The following is a 24,756-nucleotide window of genomic DNA, read 5'->3' as shown; positions in this document are numbered from 1 at the left end:
TGAGAAAAGAAGGCAGGTGGATGGGGGAGGGTTAGATAAGTCTTTAAATATGTTAAGGGCTGTTATAAAGAGGACCGTGATCAATTGTTCTCCATGTCCACTGAATGTAAGATAAGAAATAATGGGCTTAATTTTCAGCAATGAAGATTTATGCTAGATATTAGGGAAAACTTTGTAACTATAATGGTAGCGAAGCACTGGAATAGTCTTCAAGGGAGGTTGTGGAATCCCTGTCATTGCCTAACCTGTTCTTAAAATCCTCCAAACACCTGTCAGGGATGATCTTGGTTTACTTAGTCCTACCTCAGTTTACGAGGGCTGGACTTAGATGATTCCTTCAGGTCCCTTCCAGTTCTACATGGAATGGGCAGGCTGAGTGCATTAAGGAATAAAGTTGCATCTTAAAATATTCCTTCCCATTGTTACTAATAAAACTGTAAATTAACAAAAAGAAGAGGAGTACTTGTGGCACCTTAGAGACTAATAAATTTATTTCATCATAAGCTTTCGTGGGCTACAGCCCACTTCTTCAGATGCATAGAGTGAAACACACAGACAGAATTCAGAGTAATACATACAGAGAACATGAAAAGGTGGAAGTATGCATACCAATTGTAAGAGGCCAATCAATTGAGATGAGCTATCAGTAGCAGCAAAAGAAAAAACTTTGAAGTGATAATCGAGATGACCCATAGAAGGTGTGAGGAAAACTTAACATGGGGGGGAAAAAATTCAATTAGTGTAATGACCCAACCATTCCCAGTCTCTGTTTAGACCTAAGTTAATTGTGTCTAATTTGCATATTAATTCGAGTTCAGCAGTCTCTCTTTGGAGTCTGTTTTTGAAGTTTTTTTGTTGCAAAATTGACACCTTCAAGTCTGTCACTGAGTGATTAGAGAGGTTGAAGTGTTCTCCCACTGGTTTTTGAATGTTATGATTCCTGATGTCAGATTTGTGTCCATTTATTCTTTTGCGTAGAGACTGCCCAGTTTGGCCAATGTACATGGCAGAGGGGCATTGCTGGCTGCAATAAATGGAATAAAGAATAAAGGAAAGCTTATGCTGAAATAAATTTGTTAGTCTCTAAGGTGCCACAAGTACTCCTGTTCTTTTTACGGATACAGACTAACACGGCTGTTACTTTGAAACCTGTAAATTAACAATGACATTTGTAAAATTCAAATTTACTTTTCATCATTTATTCTGTTCTTGTCCGATACCTTAGGTATTTTAGAGATAATGCCTCTTTTCTGGAAGTATATTGTACACAGATCTGAGACTTCTCAAGTCAAGACATGCCAGACAGTTTTTCCTGACCTTACCCATACTCATTCGTTATCTCAAATGTTCTCTTATGCAGAAGAGTTTGTAGGCACCACCAGGAGGATGAATAAGAATTAGGGCCCTGATTTGTAGATTCCAAAGCCAGAAGGGACCATGATGATCATCTAGTCTGACCTCCTGAATAACACAGACAATAAACCTTCCCTAAAATAATTCCTAGAACATAGTTTTTAGAAAAAACATCCAGTCTTGATTTTGCATGATGAAAATCAATAGGAACGGGATCAAGACCTCAGAAAACAACACAAGCTGATCTGGGATAAGGGGCAAGATCTCACTCTTAGTCCGGAGCCAGGCTGCTGTAAACCAAATGAAAAATAGGCAGCAGGTAAATAGTCTGAGAATCTTCCTGGAACTGCTCGACCACTTCACAAGTTTTACACAGTCACACAGTTTTGAGAGAGTTTATTGGTTCGAATCTGGTTTCTGGAGACTTTTCCTCTGTCATGTTGTTCTCTTGGGTTTGCCTTCTCTTTCTTTCTGGATTTTACTACACATGTTGCCTTGATGTTCTGGAGTGGATTGTACTGCGAGCTTATGGATTGTGGGCAGCGGAACCTCTCACGAATTATGTAGCCGAGTCTTGTTGTTGCAACGAACCCATCTGCAGTTGGCATGATTCTGTTAGCAGTTGCATACACAAATTGAACAGCCAACAGGGCACCTGCAGAAGACCCCCAGAAGGCAAAAGGGAGAAACCGAGGTCAGAACAGACAAAAGGACTTGCAGCTTAGTATATTCCCCTGAAGCATGGGAAAAGGGCTTGTCATTTTCCATAAATGAGAACCATTTAGAAGGACAATTTGGACTCAAGAAAAATAAGTCACTGATGTTCATAATAATAATATTAATAATAATTTTGTATCAGTAATGTCATTAGCTCCCCGTTGACTATATTGATGGTTTTGGTGAGGGAAGCCTGTAAAGGCCATATAACACTGCCATAACACTTGCAACTGATCAGGACCAAATGCTTTGACTTCACTGTGTGCAAGAGGAATAGGTAGAACACACTTCTTGTGTAAGGAGATAGAAAATCTCTCAAAGGGCCACTGGGCTCCTGCCCAGGAAGCATTTTCTTATTACCACGGTGTAAGCTTACAATCAACTTAGATACCAAAAAGCAGTAAATCTGCTACCAGAGGTGCAAAACACACAGTTGTGCAAACCTTTTGCTGGAATCCCCCTGGTCAGATTAGTCACATCCTTTGGGAAAGAATGACAAGTTATACAGCCATCTAGGACAGGACGGTCACCGTGATTATGCAACATGGGCTGAACTGAGTGTGATCACACAAAATAGCATCTAATACAGAGATGTGGCAAGGAAAAAGAACCCCCCCACACCCATTTCTTCCTTATGCAGAATGGTGCTTTTTTACTCCTGGGCCCTAGACTTTGGGGATACTTCTAAAGATGGACTCATGTGGATACCTTGTATGAGGAGGTCAAAGGTCTTTCTCTTCTTTCTAAAAGGCAGTGCCCTAATCACCTCTGTACATCTGAGAAGGGAACTATAGCCACAGATAATGGTGGCTGGTCAGTGTATCAATATCACTCCCAAAAGAAGCACTGTCTGATCTCTGGGATGGGACATCCTATTGTGATGTCACAAAAGATAGAGGTATCCTGTCAGGCCGTTGTGGGGGGGAAGGTGTCAGTGTTCCTCCACACATAGCTGTAACCCCTTGTATCCATCTGTGCCTGTCAATTAACTGTCTTTGGCCAGGAGACGTATCCCAAGTTTTCTGTTCAAAGATGCAGTCAGGAAGTCTCTCATCCAAACTGCTAAATGAAAACTGTTTCCCTTTGGAAAGGCCATTGGATCTCTGTTTAATAAAGGCAATAAGGTGTACCACCTGCCTTATATTTGCTATAAATCCAGAATTACTCACCACTTGAAACATCCCAAACTGTAATGGAGTGATCGAATGACCCAGTGTACACGTACTTATCATCTTTTGAGAAGCAAGCACACTGAATACCTTTCAAGAAGGAAGTCTGCTAAAAATGGATAAAGATTTGAATTAGACCATAAATATCTTGTTAAATGCAGGTTGAGACTAGGAAGCCCTATACAATTTCGTGGCTACTCAGCAGTTGTGAGAATGGGGATAAAAATCTTATTAAACCAGGATTTCCACCATAAGGCAGAGTGGTCCTAATAGAGGCACGAAATGCCACAATACAAAGTCCTTTGCTTGTAAAACAATCTACAGCTGTGCAGAAAAGAAGAGATCCACTGTGATCTCTCAGGAACCTAATTAATCTACAAGTGACAGGGATTGGATACAGTCTGATTCCACGGTACATCATCAGGTGAAGTCTGAGGTCTATCAGGCGCAGGTGAAAGGCTAAAAATATCAACTCAAACTCTTCTCTCACTTTTTTTTCTTTACTTGCCTCCACTGTTCCTGGCCTGTTCACTCTGTTTTGCTTTTGCTTATTCACTGAGTAAAATCCTGCCCTCTTTACATGCTAGTCCTCCAGCTGATGCCAAGAAATTGAGTGTGGTGAGCAGGCTCTGGGCCAGAGAGATGTTAAATGCATTAGCTCATGGTGACTGTGCACTGAGAGTGTCTCTGAATAGCGCATCAAAATCCTGGATATGTACAAATCAGCACTTCAGGGCATAAAATGGGTACCTAGCTACCAACTGAGCTGCCAGATACAGGATTTAGATGTCCTCCTGTATGAAAATTTGGCTTCCTATGGACTAGTTTTTCTACTGTTTTGGCTTTTCAGATGCATTATTAGCTCATTGAAATAAGTGCCTCACAATGTTGTGTCCCTGTTCCACCCACCAGGGCAGTACCTTATAGTAGCACATTTCATGTTCCCACTGGCAGAGCTCCAAGTCCCAGAGACACTGCAGAGAATCTTCAGAGCCACTTAGTGCCCACTGCTCTCCATGGCTGGTTTCTAAACAGGTGACTATGCATTTGTGCATTTCCAAAGGAAACACTTTGGAATGTGGGCAGTCGTAAAGGAACAAGTCCCCACTTGACATGCCATAGAGGACTCGGTAGTTTGCAAGGACAGCCACACTGGAAATCACAGCAGCAGGGATCTGAGTATAAAAGGTATAAATGGGTTTGTCAATCACAGGGCATGGCTTTCCAGGGCTAACATCCAGCACAAGAACTAAGTCGTCATATGCTATGGCTAGCTGCTCTTCCTGCCTGTTGAGTGCCATGTGGTTGATTGGTTTCTGTGACTTTGGGGGTGGGATGCACACCACATCCTGCCTGGAATTAAGTGGAAACACAAGGACCGTTCCAGACACCAGCCCAGTGAAAAGGAGCTTCCTCTGCTCAGCCACCTCTAGACATCTCACTTGGGCAGAGGTGTCCAGTGTGTCACACTCTGCACCTGCAACAGAGAAGAGATGTCTGTGAGGTTCTCCCTGCTCCAGCTCTAGTCCTTTGGGTTTTTCCCATATGTCATGATAATGATCTAGACAAAAATGTCAAAGAAAAGAGATTAAAATAATTCCTAAACTTACAGTCCCTCTCTGCTCAACCCATCCCTTCTGACACAGTGTGAAGGAACAGAGAGTCCTTGCAGCATGCCTGGAAGACCAAAAAACCTGGCTCTGTCAGATCAATTATTCATTTTTTGGAATCATTTTGATTCCCATGCTACGCCAAGTTTTAATTCTCTACAGTGTTTTATAGATTGTCGTTCACCTTTAGTGGAGTCCCAGATGATGACTTGATGTCTCTCTCCGGCTTGAGGGAAGTAGACATAGTTCCCATCATGGGACATTGCAGTGCACCCTGTGCGATCTGGGACTGGTGCTAAGTTTTTGTGCTTACGATCATAAGTGAGGTCCCAAACTTTGAGATATGGTGCACTATGGGAGGCAGATACCAATGTGTGGCCACAAAGGGCTAAAAGAGTCACTGGTGTTCCCATGCCATCCAAAGTGTCTGTCAGCAAACCCTGCTCTGATAAACTCCACACCTGGGAATTAGAAAAAACATAGTGGCATTCAGTCAAAATAGTAAGAAAACACAAAATCATTAAATATATAAATTTTCCTCTCTCCCATACCCTACTCAGAGGGGTGTAGAACAATCACAGTAAAATTTTATAAAGTCAAAGTAACGATACAAGAAACAGTCTCATAAAACAAGAAACAAAGAAGAGAAATCAAATGTGTCATACACAGAGTAAAGAGAGATGGGAAATGTTCCAAAAGTGACAGTGTCTTAGAAGCATTTCTGTTCAGTTAATAAACACACAAACCTTCTCTTAAATAAACTTTTATGAAAGACCTTGAGCTGTTCTGCCTATCTGATATCTCTGCTCTGAATGACACCCCATGAGATCCTGCTGACCTCAATTGGGTGTCTCAGGTACAGACTATTCCCTTTGGGCTGCTTCACTCTCACTGTTGGAGGAGAGGGCAGTTTCTGGGGTCTTGGAATTTTAATTATTTTAAAATAATATCCCTTAATACTCTGGTTATAAGCTCTCCCTGGCCTTTCTCTCTCTGAATTTATATAGTACCATGACTCACTGTTCAGTGCCAGAAAAAGAATTAACAGGAGAGCAGAGTGAGAGCCACACACTACTAGAACTAGGAAAGAGATAAGAGAAAGACATTCAGATGGGACAATAACAGAAACACCACAAATGCATCCACAAGGCAGGTGGTTAGGGACCCTGCTCAGCACCTTACTAGATCTGGCACGCAAATGTGAGCTGGGCCTGCTGGAGGCATTTCTGACGGGAAAGCTTCCCCTCTTACCTGGATAGATTCACCCTGAGAGCCTGTGACAATGATGCTGTTGTCAGGAGAGAAAACAGCTGAGTGCACCACACACTCATGTTCCAGGTCTGCTGCCATGAACCTGTGGAATCCCTTTGAGTTGGCCAGGAACACTCGCACATACACCCCAAAGCCTAAAACAACGGAATGTTAGTTTCTGATTTACTGATCTGGGGAGGAGCTCTTGAAAGCACTTGAGATGATATAGTGCAGACAAGGCCAGACCCACCCACTGTGCATTCAGAGGCTCTAAAATGTTACATATCTCCTCCATCCATGTTCATAATCTGTTGGTCCCAGCATGCCAGTAAAGTTGTACGTTGAGAACTGCTCAGAAACCAAGGGGCTGAAATTCCCCCCGGGCAGAGGCCCAGCACAAGTCCTATGCATCACGTAAGTCCCACTTACTTTCTCATTATAGGACTTATGTGGTGCATAGACCATGTGCTAGCTCTCTGCACCGGATGAATTTCACCCCATTGCTTTCCAGCCCTTTGAGCATATTAGATTGATAAGAACATGTTAATAAAGGGAAAGACCCCCATCTTGGCCCCTGTTTAAGGGACACTTGGTGTATGACACTTAGAGAGACTACTGCCATCATCTTTTATAAATCTGCTGAAATCTTTCCCAGGTAATTGGGCTGGAGTTAAACCTGCAGCAAGAAGGGACTCATCTTCTGACACTACCAGAAAGCGAACCCTTCCAGGAAGTTTCTTCATTAAGCTGTTTCCATCAGAGAAGATCTGCCGAAAGAGAAGGTACAGTCAGACAGCACTGTGGTAGTTAAGCTGCCTCTCTCAGGTTAGAGGGAAGATGATAGGAGGATAGAAACTAAGGTGAATGGAGTTTAGTTTGGCCTCTTAATGCTGTGCAGCTCCCATGTGTTCTCGTTTACACAGCACGAGGTCTGCAGGTATAGGGAGCATGCTTTCGTCATCATGAGGAGAGGAAAGTTCTTTGGAGACCCACCCTATTACCTAGCTCAGCACAAGGCTGGATGATGCCTGGAACTGTACTTTGGCTCATTTCACTGGACCTTAGGGGACAGTTTACCAGGCAGACCTTGGTGCAAAGTCTTTCTCCTCCCGTGCACACTTTTATTGCTAATAATATTCTACCCTTGTCTAGCGCCGTCTATCCAAGGAGCTCAATGTGCTTTATGAACAGAAAACACCCCAGTGAGGTGCATTATCTTCATATTACACATGGCCAAATTGAAGCACAGAAAGGGGAAATTATTTGCTCAATCACATAGCAAGTTTGTGGCAGAGTTAGGAACAGAACCCAGCTTTACAGCACTTGGATCTTGCAATCACATTGCTGCTGATGGGTGAGCAAGCGCACAAAGGACATCATGCTAGAGCATGTCAAATTGGCTGTCTTAGAAATTCCTAGAAACCATGGAAGTGTGAAAACCTATCAAGGAATCTATGACGACAAAGGCCTATCAAAGATGCAGGCATCAGCACAGAGCGAAGTGAAACTGAGAAGAGAGAATCCAGTATCCCCACAAAGCCAGCATTTCGTAGATTAAATCCCTGAAATGTTATAGCTGGCTAAGCAGAGAGACGCACCATGGAGAGGGAACCCCTGCTAAATCCTACTATCATCTTTCCTTGCTTCTGGATCAGAATGCTGCAAGTTGGTGCTTCTTCCTGTAGCCCTGATAGCTGGCGCTTAGACTGGAGCTCTCCCGTGCTGCTGTCCCACAGACTCAGTGTTCCTCCTTCAGACATAGTCATAACCACCTGCCTTGGTTCAAACACTTCAGTGCATAGCCACGCATCTGAGGCCTCACCAGAAATCTGGAAAATATGTTCCCCTGTTTCCAGGTGCCAGGCATTAACCTAGTAAAAAGAAGGATTGGCAGGTCACCTTCTCTGGAGATCTTTTTGTGCAGCATTTGTACATATATTCATTCTGGAGTTTAGATGCTGACTTAACTTCCCAAATTTCACACTCCAGGGATCTCAAAATATTTTACAAAACCAGCATGATTCCTTGGAAGAACTTCCACATGGTTGTTGCTATCACAGTCTTGGAGTAACTGCACCTGTGTCCCCCCTCTGTGGTCACAGCCAGGTCTCCTGGTATCACCTGTCTCTGTGTAGCCTTCGGACTGGGTTTTTTTTAAGGATGTATAGCTTCCTGCCTTACCCTTTGATATGCCTAGTAACCTAGTCTACCTAAAGGCCAGTGCCTGTAGTTTGCTTTCTCTCTAAGGGCTATGAACAGTGCATTGCCAGCAGTTACAAGTTACCACATGGCTCTTTCTAAGCAAGCACATTTATTCTTAAGGTGAAAGCATTACAAAGAAAACAAAAACAATAAAAGTTCTTATATGCATTCTAAAAGCTTACCAGCAGTCACCCGTCAGTTTTATGGGGCCCTAGTAGGTCAAAGTCCTTCTAATCCTTCTGCAAGGGTTGTCCCTGTCCCACCCTTTGGACAGAAGGTCCTGTCCACTTGCTGGATTAGATAGAAGGCCCAGAGTTAGTTTAAACTTAGCCTTTTTGTATCAAAAGCCCTTTCTTTGTCTGTTGGTTTCTACAAAACCCAGTTTGAATCAGTATGAGAATCTTCTGTTGACCTAGCTGCAGTTACATTGGGAGTTAGGTTGACCTAACCATGACACTCAGGGCATGAAATTTTTCAGATCCCTGTGTGACATAGCTAGGTTGAGCTAATTCTAAAATGTAGATCAGGCCTTGCATTTTATCCAAGCTCCAAACAACCAATTTTTTTCTTCTGTTCCTTGAATGGTTGCTGAAGACGGGATTCACTGTGCTAGCCAGTGGAAGGGAAGGCAGGGGAGCCCCATCATTGAGGACTTTGAAAAGTAGACTGGACAAAGCACTAGCAAATGTCCACCTGGGATATTCTGCACTGGCCCCAGGAGTTTGGACTGGATAGGACCCAGTAGGCTTTTCCATCCAGTGGTGTTGGAATAATTTTTATAGTGGGGGTGCTGAAAGTCATGGAACAAAGCTGTAAACCCTGTATATGATGGAAACCATTTAAAGCCAGGGGTGCTGCCACACCTCGGCACCCCTAGTTCTAGCACCCCTGTTTCCATCTCTATGCTCCATGATTCCCTGATTACAACTTCTTGTGGTTTCTGCTCAGACTCTCGTCTTCTCTGTGCACTTTACATTATGGAGTGGCCTCTAGTTCCATACCTTTGCACCTGATGCTGAATATACAATCCTGTTCCTTTCATCCACATGAAGCTGATATAGATGCTGCTCTCCAGAGTGACTGTCCTGAATGGAAAACTTCTGTCTGCCAGAGACTAAATTCCAGATGCGTAGAGTGTAATCCATGGCAGCTGAGACAGCGGAAGTCCCTTTTCCAAACACTTTCACACATCTCACCTCAGCTACAAAACAGCAGAGAGAAGCATTTGCAAAACGGGGGACCCTCTCCACTTCTAGCAATTGGAAGAGTGCCCAGATTACCATCAGCTGTGAAACGCCTGCTGTGCTTACAGCTCAGGAATGACTAGATGCAAACAGAACAGGAGTACTTGTGGCACCTTAGAGACTAACAAATTTATTAGAGCATAAGCTTTCGTGGACTACAGCCCACTTCTTCGGATGCATATCGTAGATGCAAACAGTCAATGCCTTGTAAGGCCGTGAGAAAAATTCTCCAATGAGGGTCAATGAGGGAGTTAATTGCATTCTACAGCAACATTAGAGGGGGCAGTTTTAATCCATTAAATGTCTCTCAGTTACCACATTCTAAAATCCCTTTTAATTTTGGGCAATCACTTGATCTGTTTAAGGGATGCTGCATGGAATAGGACAGTTTGGCCGTAAAATACGGTTGGTGCAGCCTTCAGCTTTGAGGTCTGGATGTTGCCACCACACAGAAGCTTTCTGTATAGTACAGCGGTTCTCAAACTGTTGGTCGGGACCAGTGTTCCCTCTTATTTTTTACGTCCATGTGTGGAATTAATTTTATTATGTGCACCAGTATGGAGGTGATGTGTGACACATAACAAAATTCATGTGATGGGGGTGGGGCCGAGGGGTTTGGAGTGTGTTAGGGGGCACAGGGCTGGGGCAGAGGGTTGTCGTGTGGGGGGATGAGGGCTCTGGCTGGGGTTGCAGGCTTTGTGGTGGGGCTGGGGATGAAGGGTTTGGGGTGCGGGGGGGGCTCAGGGCTGGGGAAGAGGGTTGGGGAGATGTGGGCTCTGGGGTGGGGCCAGGGATGAGGGGTTTGGGGTGCAGGCTGCCCCGGGGCTGCGGTGGGGGGAGAGGACTCCCCCCAGCCATCTCTCACAGCAGCAGCTCGGGGCCGGGGGAGAGGCGCCTCTCCCCAGCTGCGGCAGCTCCGGCTGGGCTGGGCCAAGGGAGGGGCTCCTCTTCCCCGGCTGTGGCAAATCCGGGGCAGGTCCATGCTGGGGCTGGCGGGGAGGGGTGCCTCTCCCCACCGCAGCCCTGAGCCCCTGCACGGGGCTTAATAGGCAGCTGCGCAGCCGCGCAGCTTAGAGGGAACTTGGGACCCCAAAGTGGGTCGGAACCCCATTTTAATGGGGTCACCAGGGCTGGTTTGGACTTGCTGGGGCCCAGGTCCGAAGCCTGAGCTCCACCACCCCGGGCCAAAGCCAAAGCCTGAGGGCTTCCGCCCTGGGGGTTAGGGCTCAAGATACACGCACCCTGCCTGGGGCTGAAGCCCTTTGGCTTCGGCTTTGGCCCCCGTGCCCAGCCACTGGGGCTCAGGCTTTGGCTTTGACCCTCCACCTCACCCGGAGTGGCAGAGCTTGGACAGGCTCAGGCTTTGGTCCCCCCTCCTGGGGTCATGTCATAATTTTTGTTGTCAGAAGGGGGTTGCAGTACAATGAAGTTTGAGGACCGCTGGTATAGTATAAGAGGAAGTCAGGAACCATGTCCCCTTTAAAAGGCTCACCAGAGTGCCCAGTCAAGGTGTGCATCACCTCAATATCCTCCATGATCCACACAACCATTGTGCCATCCTGGGATCCTGCCACCAGCACCCTGTGATCAGAACTGAGCTCCAGCACTGTCACACCTGTAATTAGACATAGATGGAAGGGGAGTCTGCAGACACAGCAGGCAGAGAGGATACAACTAGAGAACTAGATAAGTTCATGGAAGATAGGTCCATCAATGGCAATTTGCCAAGATGGACAGGGATGGTGTCCCTAGCCTCTGTTTGCCAGAAGCTGGGAATGGGCGACAGGGGATGGATCACTTGATGATTCCCTGTTCTGTTCATTCCCTCTGAGGCATCTGGCATTGGCCACTGTCGGAAGACAGGATCCTGGGCTAGATGGACCTTTGGTCTGATCCATCATGACTGTTCTTATGTTCTTATGTATCCTTTCCCACCTGTGATAGCAGCAAGTCTCTTACTGACCTTGTGTGAGTTATGTGACAAGAGACCAGCCAAACTAGATTAGATTCCCTCAGACATTTGTGGATCTGTGTTTGTTTATATTGTGAATACCGTTGAGTGGCATCTCTCCCTTGGTGCAGTAAAAGCAGTCAAAAACATAACCGGTACTAAATTCAGCATGCAAGGTTAAATCAGCAGATGGACCCTTACAATTCCTTTGTGTTACAGGCAGAGGAAATACAGAAACTGTCCCATCCCATAATATATACCTAAATGCAGCCTAGCAAAATTCTACTTCTACAGGGACATTCATTTTCTTTATTGGGTACTCCAGGGAGCATTCTGCGCCAAAATATTGCAAAATTCTGCACATAATATTGCAAAATTCTGCAAACGTTATTTGTCAAAATAACACTACATAATCACCAGTTTTGATTATTTTTGTAATTTATTTCAAAATACCTGTCAGCAAGTATGTCTGTAACAATACAGACGCACAAAAATTCCCTCAGGAGTAGAGTTAATCATAGGATCATAGACGATTAGGATTGGAAGAGACCTCAGGAGGTCATCTAGTCCAACCTCCTGCTCAAACCACTATGACAACCCAGTTGCCAGTTCCTGTTTCTCTGCCCTCTTCCCCACCCCAGAGCCCAGCTGGGGGGGCAGAGGGCGATACCCACAACCCTTTCCCACCAGAGCCCAGCTGCATGCCCCCCCCAGCCAATACAGCCAAACCCCCTCCACTCCCAGCCCAGCCACGGGTTCCCCCTAGCCCAGACACCCACACCTCCTCCCCCCGGAGCCCAGCTGCACGGCCCCCCCGCTTGCCTAGATATCTGTTCCGCTTTCCCCCAGAGCCCAGCCTTGGCTCCCCCAGCCCAGACACCTGCCTCCCTCCTCCCCAGAGCCCAGGGATCCAGTGGGAGAAAGAGCCTAATGCTCTGTCCCAGGCTTGCATGAAGTTTCCTGTGCACTGCCCTCTCCTTCCCTCAAGGCGTGCTGGGAACTTCAGCTGTCAGGAACCCTTTAGCTCCCTTCCCTGCCCCCCTCTGCCCCAGTGCAATGTCTTCTGTGTGCTAGCTGGGCTCTGCTGGGTCCAGTGCCTCCTAGTGGCGGCCAGCAGCCCATTTCTGTGGGGGAAAGGAAATTCTGCGCACACAACATTAATTTCTGTAAAATTCTGCATAAGAACGGCCATACTGGGTCAGACTAAAGGTCCATCTAGCGCAGTATCCTGTCTTCTGACAGTGGCCAATATCAGGTGTTCCAGAGGGAATGAACAGACCTGGTAATCATCAAGTGATCCATCCCCTGTCGCTCATTCCCAGCTTCTGGTAAACAGAGGCTAGGGACTCCATCCCTGCCCATTCTGGCTAATAGCCATTGATGGACCTATCCTCCGTGAACTTATCTAGTTCTTTTCTTTAATTCCCTCAGAATTTCCCCCAAGAGTAATCAGGCAAGCAAACTATAATGAGCTTTATCATCTTCATCTTGGTAAGGGATGAGTGAGTAGATTTTGTGCCTAGGTTAATACACCTCCAAGACTGTCGTGAACTGGTGCATTACTGCACTGTGCCAATTATTCAGAAATCACTAAGTGAGATTAATAACTAGAAACAATTAAACCAAATATGAGTAAGCCTCACAGTATCATAAACATCCTGGAATGTCCTGCAAAGGAGACCTTGGATGAGTGCCCTATGTAGTGCAATAGTCATCTCTGCCTATAGAGGGAGGCACAATATCCAATATTTACAACACTGTTAGTCCCCTACCTGGGGAATGAGGCCCCTCCTGATCCCCACACTCAGAAACAGGTCAGAGACCAGACACCCAACATTAGTTGTTCTCGTTACAGGCTAGTCTGAACTTTAATGCCAGTCAGAGTTGCTTGCAACACCTTCCAGGCTCCCTTTGTATGCCCTGGTGTTAGTAATATGCACCATCCTGCCAGCTGGGTCACAGAGAATCACCAGTCGGTAAAGTAACCCAACTATCTGAAATTCCCTAGGAGGCCCATGGAAATCCCACCGCATTTCCCAAGCACCAAATAGCAAATGTCAGAGATGCTGTGGGACAAAGAGAGCAGGGAGAACTGACAGATAGTGCCATCTCCTCACATGTAGCTCCTATACTTCTGGTCTCATTAAGGTGACCCGTTTCCGTCAGCTCCCTGGAGGAATCTTCATGCCCTGAGAAAAGGCCTTACCTTTTAGAAATCCAGTGATAGTCATCTTAAGAGGCCCACCAGGAGGCTGGAGAAATCCACACAGCGGGACAAGAACAGGATGGGGACAGACATTGAGCCAGCTCAGACACTGCTGGCACAGCCTTCCAATTAGACCAGGATAGGAAACCATGAAAAAATACAGCCTGGCCAGCATCTCAGTGTATATAATACTCACTCCTAAGAGGGAAAAGGCAAAAGGAATTTTAAAAGGGCTCCTAGCATATGACTGTGAGAGGCCATTGCAATCATTCAATATGGAATACAGTGCATAGACTACCAGTTTATAATGAGCAGGTGTGAGTTTGCCCTTCCCTGGCTAGGTACTCAGATACTGCAGGGATGGGTGCAGTATAAAAACTTGGATAGATGTAACTGTGTATTGGAGAATTTTCATTGGGGGGGGGAATTGTGAATCTATCCCTTTAATTAATGGTAATGCTGCCAGGGGTTTCAGGTGGCTAGTAGATGCTGATAGTGAAGGGGGTGTGAAGAGACGGACCCTCTGGATTCGGGTGAACTGCTCTGATCTAATAAACAAGATGCCTGTTGGCGAAAGCTAACAACTTTCCAAAAAGAAAATTGCGGGTTCCTCTCCAGAGGTCCGGAGATACCTAAGGAAGGATTTCATCTTTAGTTGTAATTGCCCAAGAAGAAACTTCCTCTAGGGAGCAAATATTCCAACTTCCCCAGAACGGATCTGCCCATGCCCAACTGCAGTTCAAACATGGACCAGAAGTGGCTCTTACCTACAACACCATCTATATAGTCAAGTGCTGGTTTCAAAAGGAGAAGAGTTTCTTGTATAAGGCGTAGCTCTGGGCAGTTAATACGCTCATTGCACATGGCAAAGTCATTGGCAATGCCCTGAATTCCAGTGGCAACAATTTTACAGGTGATCCAGTTCATATTCCCTGCAGAGAAGAGTACCGACCATCAGAGCAGAGAACATTGGACACAAGGTGGAACCATAAAGTCCAGAGCACTGGCAGTCATGCACCTGGTGATGAAGGGGAAGGCCACTCCTGGAGAGGGTCTGAGGCCACTCTCCAGGGAGAATGGGGGCTGTCATTGTTGTGGTTCCTTTTTTAGCCTCTTTTTGAGTATGTGAATACTTTTTTAATGTACTGTTTTAAAATGCCTCCTCCTGAGCCTTGGGAAGAGTGAGGGCATGGATTTTTATTTCTCTCAGTGACTGGAGTGTGGATGATGAGGACTCTGACGTGTCTGGGGTAACAGTTTGTGAGGATAATGTATTTTTCTCTTTCACAGATTTCCTTCTCAGTTTGGCTATTGATGCTCAGTTTGGCAGCTCCCAGTGCTTTCAATATAGAAATATTACATGAATTGTGATTCTGCACCTCCCTGGCATGCAGCTGCAGGAATGAAGCATGTTCCCTGTTGAACATTGTCCCCAGCCCTTACCCAGCACATCTTGCTTTAGCTCCTCAATTCTCCCAGCATTCAGTAAGTGAAAAGGCAGTTCGCTTAGCTTCCTCCGATTTGCAACGGTATCAGAGAACCAGAGTGGCTGAGGTGCTACCTGGTAAAGGGAGAAACAGGAGGTGATCAAGGAGAACTCAGGCGAGATACAGGTAATGAATTAATTTCACTAATGCCTCCTGTGCTGTAGTATTTGGATTTCAATTCATGGTGTGACATCTAGCCCTTCCAGGCCACAGCCTGAGGGATATGCTACCTGCAGCAATATTGCACCAGGGGCACAGCAGAGCCAGCAGGCAAGCTGATACAGGCCAATTCCCTATCAAGTGGGGTTACCAGTGATGGACAAAGTAGCGTAGATAAAACAAAAGCAACCCAGAAACAATCTGCCCTAATTCCCAATGCCTCTGATACCACCCCCTGCCCTGCAGTGTGAGGGCCCAGGCCTCTTGGTCCAGAGCCTGCGAGTACCAAGAATGCTTGCTGAGGTGCCTCACCTTCCTGTCAGCATTCAGAGATTTGCCAAGAAGTGGCAGTTTCAGGGACTTCTTCATGCCCCAACTCCAAGTCCCCCTGAAGAAATCTGCTAGGAGCAAGTGACGCTTGGTTTTGTCTTGGGCTGGTAGATAACGATTCTGCACCACTTCAGTAAACTGTCTGGGAGAGGAAAGAAATAGCAGAGACACTGAGATGGGGATCCAGAGAATGGGATCATCACTGAGATGGGGATCCAGAGAATGGGATCATCACCAATCAACACTGATGGGAATGGACAGCAGGGCTGAGACAGGGAGCCTAAGCAGGATCCCCACACAGCCAGCACTGGGACATCCCCCACACAGGAGTTTATGCCTTCTCATCCTGTGTCCCTGCTGTACCTGTGAGCAAGGCCAAGAAGCGCAAAGCCGTCTGCCTGCCTCTCTGCCAAGCACTCTCCAATGTCACAGCGCAGTCGTGCCCACAGCAGAGGAGGAAAGCGGAGGATGGTTTTACATGGAGGAGAGCAGTGCTGGTAAATCTCAGCGAGAACCTCATCATCGAGGGACAAGATGTCCTTCAGCTCTGCGTCTGATAGCCCATTCCTGATTTGGGAAATGACAGAGTCGGGGAGATTAGTCCTCTCCCCCCCAACAGTATGCATTGGCCTCCAAAGTGGGAGGGTGAGCAGTATCTTTACTCCTTTTATACACACACACACACACTCTCTTTCTCTCTCTCTCTCCAGCTGGCCCCAAACCACCATCCACCAGGAAACCCACCTACCTGCTGTTCACAGGGATTCCAGCTCTGGGCAAGAAAGACATACGCAACCTGTTCACCCACCCCAATCTCCACTAGGCAGTCTTAGCTAAGAGCTCAAATCCAGGAGGAGCACAGGAGACCAATTACCATAGGCCAGACTAGGCAGCATGGCAGGTAAGAGAAAGAAGCTTGTGCTTATGCTCATGTAAAGACATTCACAGATTGGAGAAGCCGAGAGCTGCTGTTGCCTGGAACTGTGTTTAGCCACTGAGATTCACCCAGACAAAAGGAGCAGTTGGATGGTGCAGGATGCTCCAAAAGGGGATATGGCAGCACTTACCGTGAGGAGGCAATATACCCCAGCATGTGTGCCACCAGGACCATGCCGTGCAGCTTTTCCAGTCTCGCGCACAGACGGTGCATGGCCTCTTGGACTGTGGTAACAATCATCAGTGCTGAAGGCTGAGTGTAGGATGCCCATCTCCTGGCCTCATTGAAGGCCAGCTTGAATAGCAGCGGGTGCCCACCCTCAGGGAAACTGTTCTGGAGAACAGTCTGCTGAGCTGGGCTCAGCTTCCGTTTCACTGATGCCAACAGCACCTCCAACATCTTCCCACCTTCCTCTCTGGATAATGGACCCACTTCAAAGTAGGCCGTAGGCTCAGGCATGGCCTCTTGGAGAGTTTCCAGAATCCCATGCTCTGCTGTGGAATTGGAGACAACAATGTGAACCTTTGGGGGGCAGTCTTTAGGCACCCAGTAGAGTCTGTGGGCACCATTAGCAGGGATTAGCTGGTCCACAGAGTCAAAGAACAGCACCAGTGACTGTACACCAAGGTGAGAGACAGTGAGGAGGAGGTTATGGAAGAACAGGATTAAATCACTGCAAGCCTGTGTTACCTGTACAGGAAGAGGTGGCAAACCAAATGCTAAACACACCTGGGAACAAATATCTCTCAGCAGGCTGTGGATTGCAGAGCTGACCTGGGATGTCCCCAGCTGGCGAATTACCACCACAGTTTCCTGCCCTAGAAGAGTTCGCACCTGCTCAGACAATTTGCACATCAGAGCTGTCTTTCCACAGCCTGGAGGCCCATAGAGAATGAGGGGTGTGTGGACATGGTCATCATTCTGTCTGATGCTTTGCAGAATATTATCCAGTAAGGCCTGCCTCCCACAGAACACTCTGCAGCTCTCCAGGCACAGCATCATGTGGTGGCTCAGCTCCTGCAAAAGCCCCTCTGGCTCCTCGCTGCTCTTCCCTCGGTATCGGAGGCTTCTCAGGACCTGGTGATTTGTAGCAGTTATGAACTGTTCACACAGCTCCTTCAGGTACTTGGTATGCCCTTTGTGTCGCGGGTTCTCAGGGTGTGCATTCCATGGGACTGTATGCACTTTGAGATGCTGGGGGTAATAGTTTGCAATTTTTGCCTTGAGGCTCCGGAGCAGCTGTTGGGCTTCATTGTCCAGGCTACCATCTTCCTCTGTATCCACCAGTTGCATGCTTGTCCCTTCCAGCAGGTGTTTGTCAAGGCCCTCAACCTCTCTGAGGAATATGGAAGCAGCCAAGTCGATCTCTTGGGTGTTGAGGAGGCCTTGTTCAATCTCCCACTCTGTCTCTACAAAAGTAAGGGGGAAATGTGAAGAACAGTTAGGTCCAACAAAGAGCAGAGGAGAAGCCACAGCCTAAATCAGCCCAGCACACTCCCACCTACCCACTCTGCACCTCAAGCGCAGCTAGCGAGCCAGCACACTGCTACCCACCCACCCACAGCCTGGGGGTGACTCAAAATGGAGTTAAAGGCCCATCTTCTCCTGATTGCTACAAAGAAGACAAAACCAGGGTGTAGGGGGAGAGCCCTGCTTGGCTATGGCCATTGTCTCATGTTGGGGCACACCTGATTTGTCATAGCGATGCCTCTGTTCCTGGCTGATGAGTCCGTGCTTCTCTGCTTCCCGGGCTGCCAGGCGCAGTGCTACGGCCAGATCTTTCTCCAGGCTCCTCCAGACCTCCACATCTCCCTGGTGCTGAGCCTGGTTGGCAGTGGGGTGGCAGTGGGGCAGATGGTCAGTAATTGGCTGCAGGACATACACAGAAGGAATGGCATTCTCATCCTTCCAGTACCAAAATGTCAGAAGATGTGTGGCGGTGGGGTCCCCTATCAGCTGTGCAATCAGGGCCTCAAACTCTTTCTCTTCGATAAGTCGGGGGAGGGGCCGGTGTCCATAGCGATCCCCAAGCAGCCCCTGTAGCAGAGGGACCAGAAAAGGCTTGTAATACTCACCAGCAGCATCATCTGCAGGCAAATGGGGGAAACCCATTTCCCCTGAATAAGTAGAAATGAAGACCTGGGGCCCCGAGCGCTGCACTGGGCTTGTGCCTGCGAGCTTGACAAGGCCTCGGATGGGAAACTGGGTTGTGGCTGTGGCTCTGACAGCTGGACTGGGCCTGAGGTCCTGGGAACTTGGTTGTATCTGAGGCCCTGACAAATGGATCGGGTCTTGGGCTGAGGCCTGGGGAGCCAGACCCATAACGGGAGGCAGTCTGGGCATGGCTGCTTGGTTATGAAATTACCTGACTACCACTAGAGGCATTTGCGGAATACAACATGGAGCAGCTAATGGGAGCATCTGAACAGTCAGAGCAGAGCACAGAGCATGCTCCTCTGGGACACACACAGTAACCCGGTGCTGAGGTTCTAATTGACTCTCTCTCTGAGACCTGGCAGACTCTGAATGCAGAAGACTCTTGGGGAAATCAGATGTATTTCACACAACTGCCTACTAACTTATTTACTCGCACGCAGCTCTGGCCACACCACAGCAGGGCCTCCCTGGGGCCAGGCCCTTACCAGGACTGGGCTCTTGCTAGGGCAGGGCCCTCTCCCTGTTTGTTCTGTCCTGTCATCAGCACCTTTTCTTCTCTCTTTCTAAAATTTTACCAACCCCAAACAACAAGGTGGGTGTGGCACCAGAACAGGTGGCTGATACTGTAGCCCCAGCTCACCTCCTTTGGAGAGAACAGGACCTGACAGCTCTGAGTATTGTGTTCTGATCAGATCTTTAATACCATGCCTGTCACCACAGTGCTAGGTCACCTGAAGGAAGGGCAGCAAGCAGGTCAGGAAAGAGGTTGCCATAACATGCAGCCTTCAGCTCCTGGAAGGAGGTATTAGAGGGTCCCCAGTTCCCTCCCCCTGTGTGGGTCAAAGCAGTGGAACAGACACACTCATTCCTTGCCATGGGGGTATAGTCCTGGTTCTTTGCCACATTCTTTCCCGAGAAGATTTTTTCTGAACTGTTTAGTTTGCCAATGAAAGTCACCCAGGCCCTGAGGTGCTGGGCAGGGGGTAGAGCTCGTGGGGTGATAGATGGCACTGCCCACTCATCTCTTATTCTGTCTGTCTGACTCCTAACGCTGTCTGCTTCTTCAGAATGCACAGTCCTCTTCCCCACAGCCCATTGTCTCCAGTGCTGTAGCCCCGTTCCCTTAACAGCCCATGTATTCAGAGCTGGCCTGGACATGTGCCGTGTGTGTACTTTTGGGGGCCAAACCCCACCTAGTTGCTGAAACTTCCCTCTTCTGCTCCCTGATGAAATACTTCTGAAGACTTCTTCCCCCAAGTAATGACAAGCACCTTTCTGTGTTGCTAAAATACTCCTGCATCTCCACATGAGCTCAGCAAGTTATGGATGTGTGAGGCCAGCCCCATATGTCTTCCTTGGTAGTGGGGTCTGAGCATGCACTCTTTGTACTTACGATAAAAGTGGGACCCACTGACAGTTTTTGACAGGATTCAATCTCCTCCAGACAGAGTTGTGTGCTCATGTGATCAGTGTCTATAACGTCACAAACACCCCATCTCAGGTCAATTACCTGCAGAACAGCAAAAAAGCACAGGGATGCTTGGAGAATAATTCACATCATCTTGAAATGGCAGTGATATGGAGGGACAAAGCTGCCCCATCACTTTAATTTCAAAGTTAAAGCTGGAATCAACAAGGCCCATGTGATTTAGTGACTAGAAACTTGGGAGAGGCAGAGAGGCATGTAATTTCTTGCCAGGGATATCCAGAAGGAGGCACAAATTTGGGAATTTGAACCATAGGCAGCCTGACATGTGATTCATACAGTTTTGTTCAAGTCAAGGAAACTTGTTAATCTGAAGGATGTTTGATACAATATTTGTATGATACTGCATTATAGGGTATAATAATAATGATCCCCAGCCTTACAACGTCTTTTATGCCAAAAGTTCTGCACAGATGGTACAGACTAGGATAATTTCAGATACTCCTGAAGTGCATCCACCTCTGGGATGGAACAGAGAACACTTGTTTATCAGTGTAGAGAAAGTATAGAATAATTTCTCCAATTGAGCCTGGGAGTAATGTGAGAACTTGGAGGCCAACACAGCCCTTCCTGAAAGCTCCTAAGCCTTTAGGGAGGCTGAGAAGTCAGGGAGCATTTGTCGGGCATGGATCACTTTTTTCTGCATCTGACACACTTTGATGGCCTGCAACCAGATCAGAAAGCATCAGCAATAATCTGTAGTACAGGAAATGGTTTACCTCAAACATTAAACTGTGCTTCTGACAGAAGGCCTGGACCTCAGGGTATGCTGCCTTAAGCAGGGTCTCTCTCTCTGTAGCCATGTCTGCAAGGAAGAACATAAGAATGGCCATACTGGGTAAGACCAGAGGTCCATCTAGCCCAGTATCCTGTCTTCTAACAGTGGCCCATGCCAGGTGCTTCAGAGGGAATGAACAGAACAGATAATCATCAGGTGAAAGATTTGTGCAGCACCACAACAAAAGTTAGGAATCTGCTATCTAGTTGTCAATCAACCTACTCATCACCTTTAGGTTTCAGATTTAAAAACCCTGTTCAGATGAATACTTGTCTAATCTAGCTAGGTTTCATACTCTCCTCATCACAGTACTGTCTGACAGTCAGCACTATTGTTTCCTGCTGTTTGCGGATTCAGGTACACATTATTGCATTGGTTAGTGAAGTCCTATTTTAAACATTTTCTTCATAAGGCCTAGAAACAATGTTGTTTTTGTTTGTTTTATTTATTTATTTTTAATGCAAGCTGACCAACAGTGGATTTTGAGGTAGCTTAGAGCTGTTGAGTACCACACAGCAGCCTTGATCTAGTACTGATCCAGGACAATGTATTTCCAACCCCCGGATGAATTTCACAGTGGTCAAACCCCCTCACGTATGGGACTAATCAGCCCCTCTGTTGGCTGTCTCAGTAGAAAAGCCACAGCGAAGGGCACACTTTAACTCCTGGGGGGGACGGGGGACAGAGCCGCATTTGTGACACTTCTGTGGCTGCTGCCCCTGCTGTGCCTGCTGTGAAAAGAGGGCTCCCAGCACTGTCAGTGCAGCCCCTTGTAAGGGTGTCATATCCACTGACTGAACCCAAACAGTTAACAGAGACAGTTAAAATCAATGTGATGATTTGGGGAATCTGTCTATGTGCAACTTATGAATACTGGCTGATTGATTTAATTAAATTACTGTGTCATTGAATTACTCAGTGTATGTGGACAAAGTAGGTGAGGTTACATCTTTTATTGGACCGACATGGCTACAGTGACACTGCATACAATATGTAGGACCCTACCAAATTCACGGTTCATTTTGGTCAATTTCACAGTCATAGGATTTTTTAGAATCGTAAATTTCATTATTTCAGCTATTTAAAACTGAAATTTCAGGGTGTTGTAATTGTAGGGGTCCTGACCCAAAAAGGTGTGTATGTGGGGGGGGTGGGGTTGTGATACTGCTGCCCTTACTTCTGTGCTGCCGCTGGTGGCAGCGCTGCCTTCAGAGCTGGGCAGCTTGAGAGTGGCAGCTGCTGGCCAGGAACCCAGCTCTGAAGGCTGATGGCATGGTATGGTATTGCCACCCTTACTTCTGCGCTGCTGCTGGCGAGGCACTGCCTTCAGAGCTGGGCACCCAGCCTCCATCTGCCACTCTCCTGCAACCAGTCACTGCTCTCCAGCCACCCAGCTCTGAAGGCAGCACAGAAGTAAGGGTGGCAATATCGCAGCCCCCCTAAAATAGCCTTGTGACTCCCCCTGCAACTCCCTTTTGGGTCAGAACCCGCCAATTTGAGAAACGCTAGTCTCGCCCATGAAATCTTTATAGTATAGGGTAAAAGCACACAAAAGACCAGATTTCATGGTCAGAGACTAGATTTCACAGTCCGTGACGTATTTTACATGACCATGAATTTGGTAGAGCCCAAACAATAGGTGTATGTGGAGTCAGCCATCTGCTGTCAGGGGCTGTGCTGTGTATCTCCAAAACCAGGGACAATGTAGGGTTCAGGAGAGTGGAAAATCCCTAATCAGGAGAACAAAAAGGCCAGTTACTAGTGCTGTGTTTTAAAAACCAGAGATCTTGAGAGTGGGAACTCACAGAACAAGGGAAGCTTGGGCAGGAGAGAGGCACATGGGGCATGCTTTCGTAGCTGAGGGGTCATTTTTAACTGCAGAACCAACTAAGGAGGAGGGAACTGGATGCAGAGGAAAGAGAGATTCCATGTTTCAGAGGAGAAGCTGTGCACAGAAGAGGAGACTGGACTCCTTAAAGACCTCAGACCTAAGCATGAAGAACACTCAAGAGTGGTGAGGAAATGAGGTAGGGAAATGTGTTCAGGTGTGATTGTTTTGTCTAGATTTGTGTATTTCTTGAGCTAGCTAAAAAAGAAGTGATTGGTTTTTGAAGCCTTTGCAAAGCCTGGGTCTCTTTCTGTTTCCACTATCATGTGTCCCTGGTTAGGTGAACTGTACAGGAGAGTGCCTACAGGGTTGGAGCCTGGAAAAGGTTGTGCTTAAGCTACTGGAGAGTTTGGGAAGTGAGCTCTGGTCCTGGGGGCCTAGGACAGCTGGGCCATCAAGTCCCATTTTTGTGAAGGGGCAACAGATGAAAGCCTGTGCCCAGGACATGAATCGTAGCAGCCAAATAGAGAGACAGTGCTGCAGCCTACTTGGACCAAGGGAAGCGTAAGAGCACACAGGTGTAGCATCTTGGGATCCAAACATAGCAGCCTGAGGAGGTCCAACTGAGAGAGCTCTACCAGGGGTGTGACAAAGAAAACCAAAGAGCAAATAGGAGAAAGATAAGAGCACTCACAGCCACATACGTACTCATTACCCCACACAATGCCCTGCACATGCACAGCCCTTCCCCCTCACAGACACACACATTCATGCCTACTCCACTCTTCACATGCTCAAGCATGCACATTCCCACCCATGCTCTCACACACAAGCACATGCTGTTCCATGTATTTTTCTCCACACTACAATGGAAGTAAAGAACCAAAATTCAGGGGACCCATTGCACCCAGCCTCACTAAAGCCACTTGAAAGTCAGTCTTGTGCACCAGCCAGCATCTCTTCTCCTTGGCCCCTTGCACAGTAAAGTGTGCTGCATGCTGACCCTGTCTGCACTGGCAATGCCATTAGTGCCAGAATCCTTCTCTCTCAGACACCATCTACATGCAGAGGGGATGGTGGTGGCAAGTACAGCACGCACCTAACTTTGAATAAAATGCAGCAAACTGCAGCCACCTTCACCTTTTAATGTGGAGCTGCAACTCCCATGGAGGACATGATTCTCTGCTGAGTCAAGCAGCCTGGCCATGTTGCTGCACAGTGCAACTAGGGTGACCAGACAGCAAGTGTGAAAAATCGGGACAGAGGTGGGGGATAATAGGTGCTAATATAAGAAAAAGCCCCCCAAAATCAGGACTGTCCCTATAAATCGGGACATCTGGTCACCCTAAGTGCAACCCACTACCCTCATCCCTTCTCGTGTAGGGGACGAGACCTGCATTCAGACTGCCAAAATCATTTGGCATCTTCAGCACTTCGCAGCTTATTTACCTGAGGAAGCTGAGCTGATGAAGATTCGGACCAGACTGGACGGCTGGAAGGGCAAAGGGACCATCTTACCCTGGAGAAGGTCCCGGCATGTGTCCGGGCTGAGGCAGCTGAGACTCATGCTGGTGTCTTCACTCGCTGACTTCTCCCTTGAAGGACACTGCTTTACAGAAGAATATATTCAAACAAGTGTCAGGAATGAGACCCAGCATGTGGCACTAGTGAGCGATTCTGCACACTTGGAAACTGCCCCCTCAAAACTTCCCACATCACCCCAGAGAACAGACCATTGTGGGGCTTTGTTCCTTCACATTTAAACAGGACCAGTAAAATCCTCAGCTGTTCAAATGGAAAAATTAGGAAAACCTAGAGCTCTGAGTCTGCGCTGATAGCTGTGAAACTCTGTCTCCTTGCAACACAGGGGCTTGGCTGCATCCCAGGAGGG

At 47.3% G+C, this 24,756-nt stretch overlaps 1 protein-coding gene across 1 annotated transcript; it reads right to left on the bottom strand.

Moving 5' to 3' along the window:
* Nucleotides 1-1,177: 1,177 nt before the first annotated feature.
* NWD1 (NACHT and WD repeat domain containing 1) lies at nt 1,178-24,706 on the bottom strand. The gene is made up of 19 exons (XM_034755220.1): nt 24,315-24,706; nt 20,979-21,064; nt 20,167-20,283; nt 18,305-18,653; nt 16,747-18,025; nt 16,043-16,246; nt 15,662-15,821; nt 15,147-15,264; nt 14,471-14,635; nt 13,704-13,898; nt 11,039-11,161; nt 9,304-9,503; nt 7,699-7,971; nt 6,777-6,867; nt 6,101-6,255; nt 5,034-5,310; nt 4,160-4,716; nt 3,240-3,348; nt 1,178-2,008 (listed from the first exon to the last, which is right to left on the bottom strand). The coding sequence occupies exons 1-19, from the start codon at nt 24,430-24,432 to the stop codon at nt 1,722-1,724; spliced, it is 4,863 nt and encodes a 1,620-aa protein (XP_034611111.1). The 5' UTR covers nt 24,433-24,706; the 3' UTR covers nt 1,178-1,721.
* Between the last annotated feature and the right edge of the window lie 50 nt (nt 24,707-24,756).

The sequence above is a fragment of the Trachemys scripta genome, chromosome 22, assembly GCF_013100865.1.
Source record: "Trachemys scripta elegans isolate TJP31775 chromosome 22, CAS_Tse_1.0, whole genome shotgun sequence".
NCBI lineage: Eukaryota > Metazoa > Chordata > Testudines > Emydidae > Trachemys > Trachemys scripta.
The sequence above is the reverse complement of the archived record's forward strand: the minus strand, read 5'-3'. Positions and strand labels throughout refer to the sequence as shown.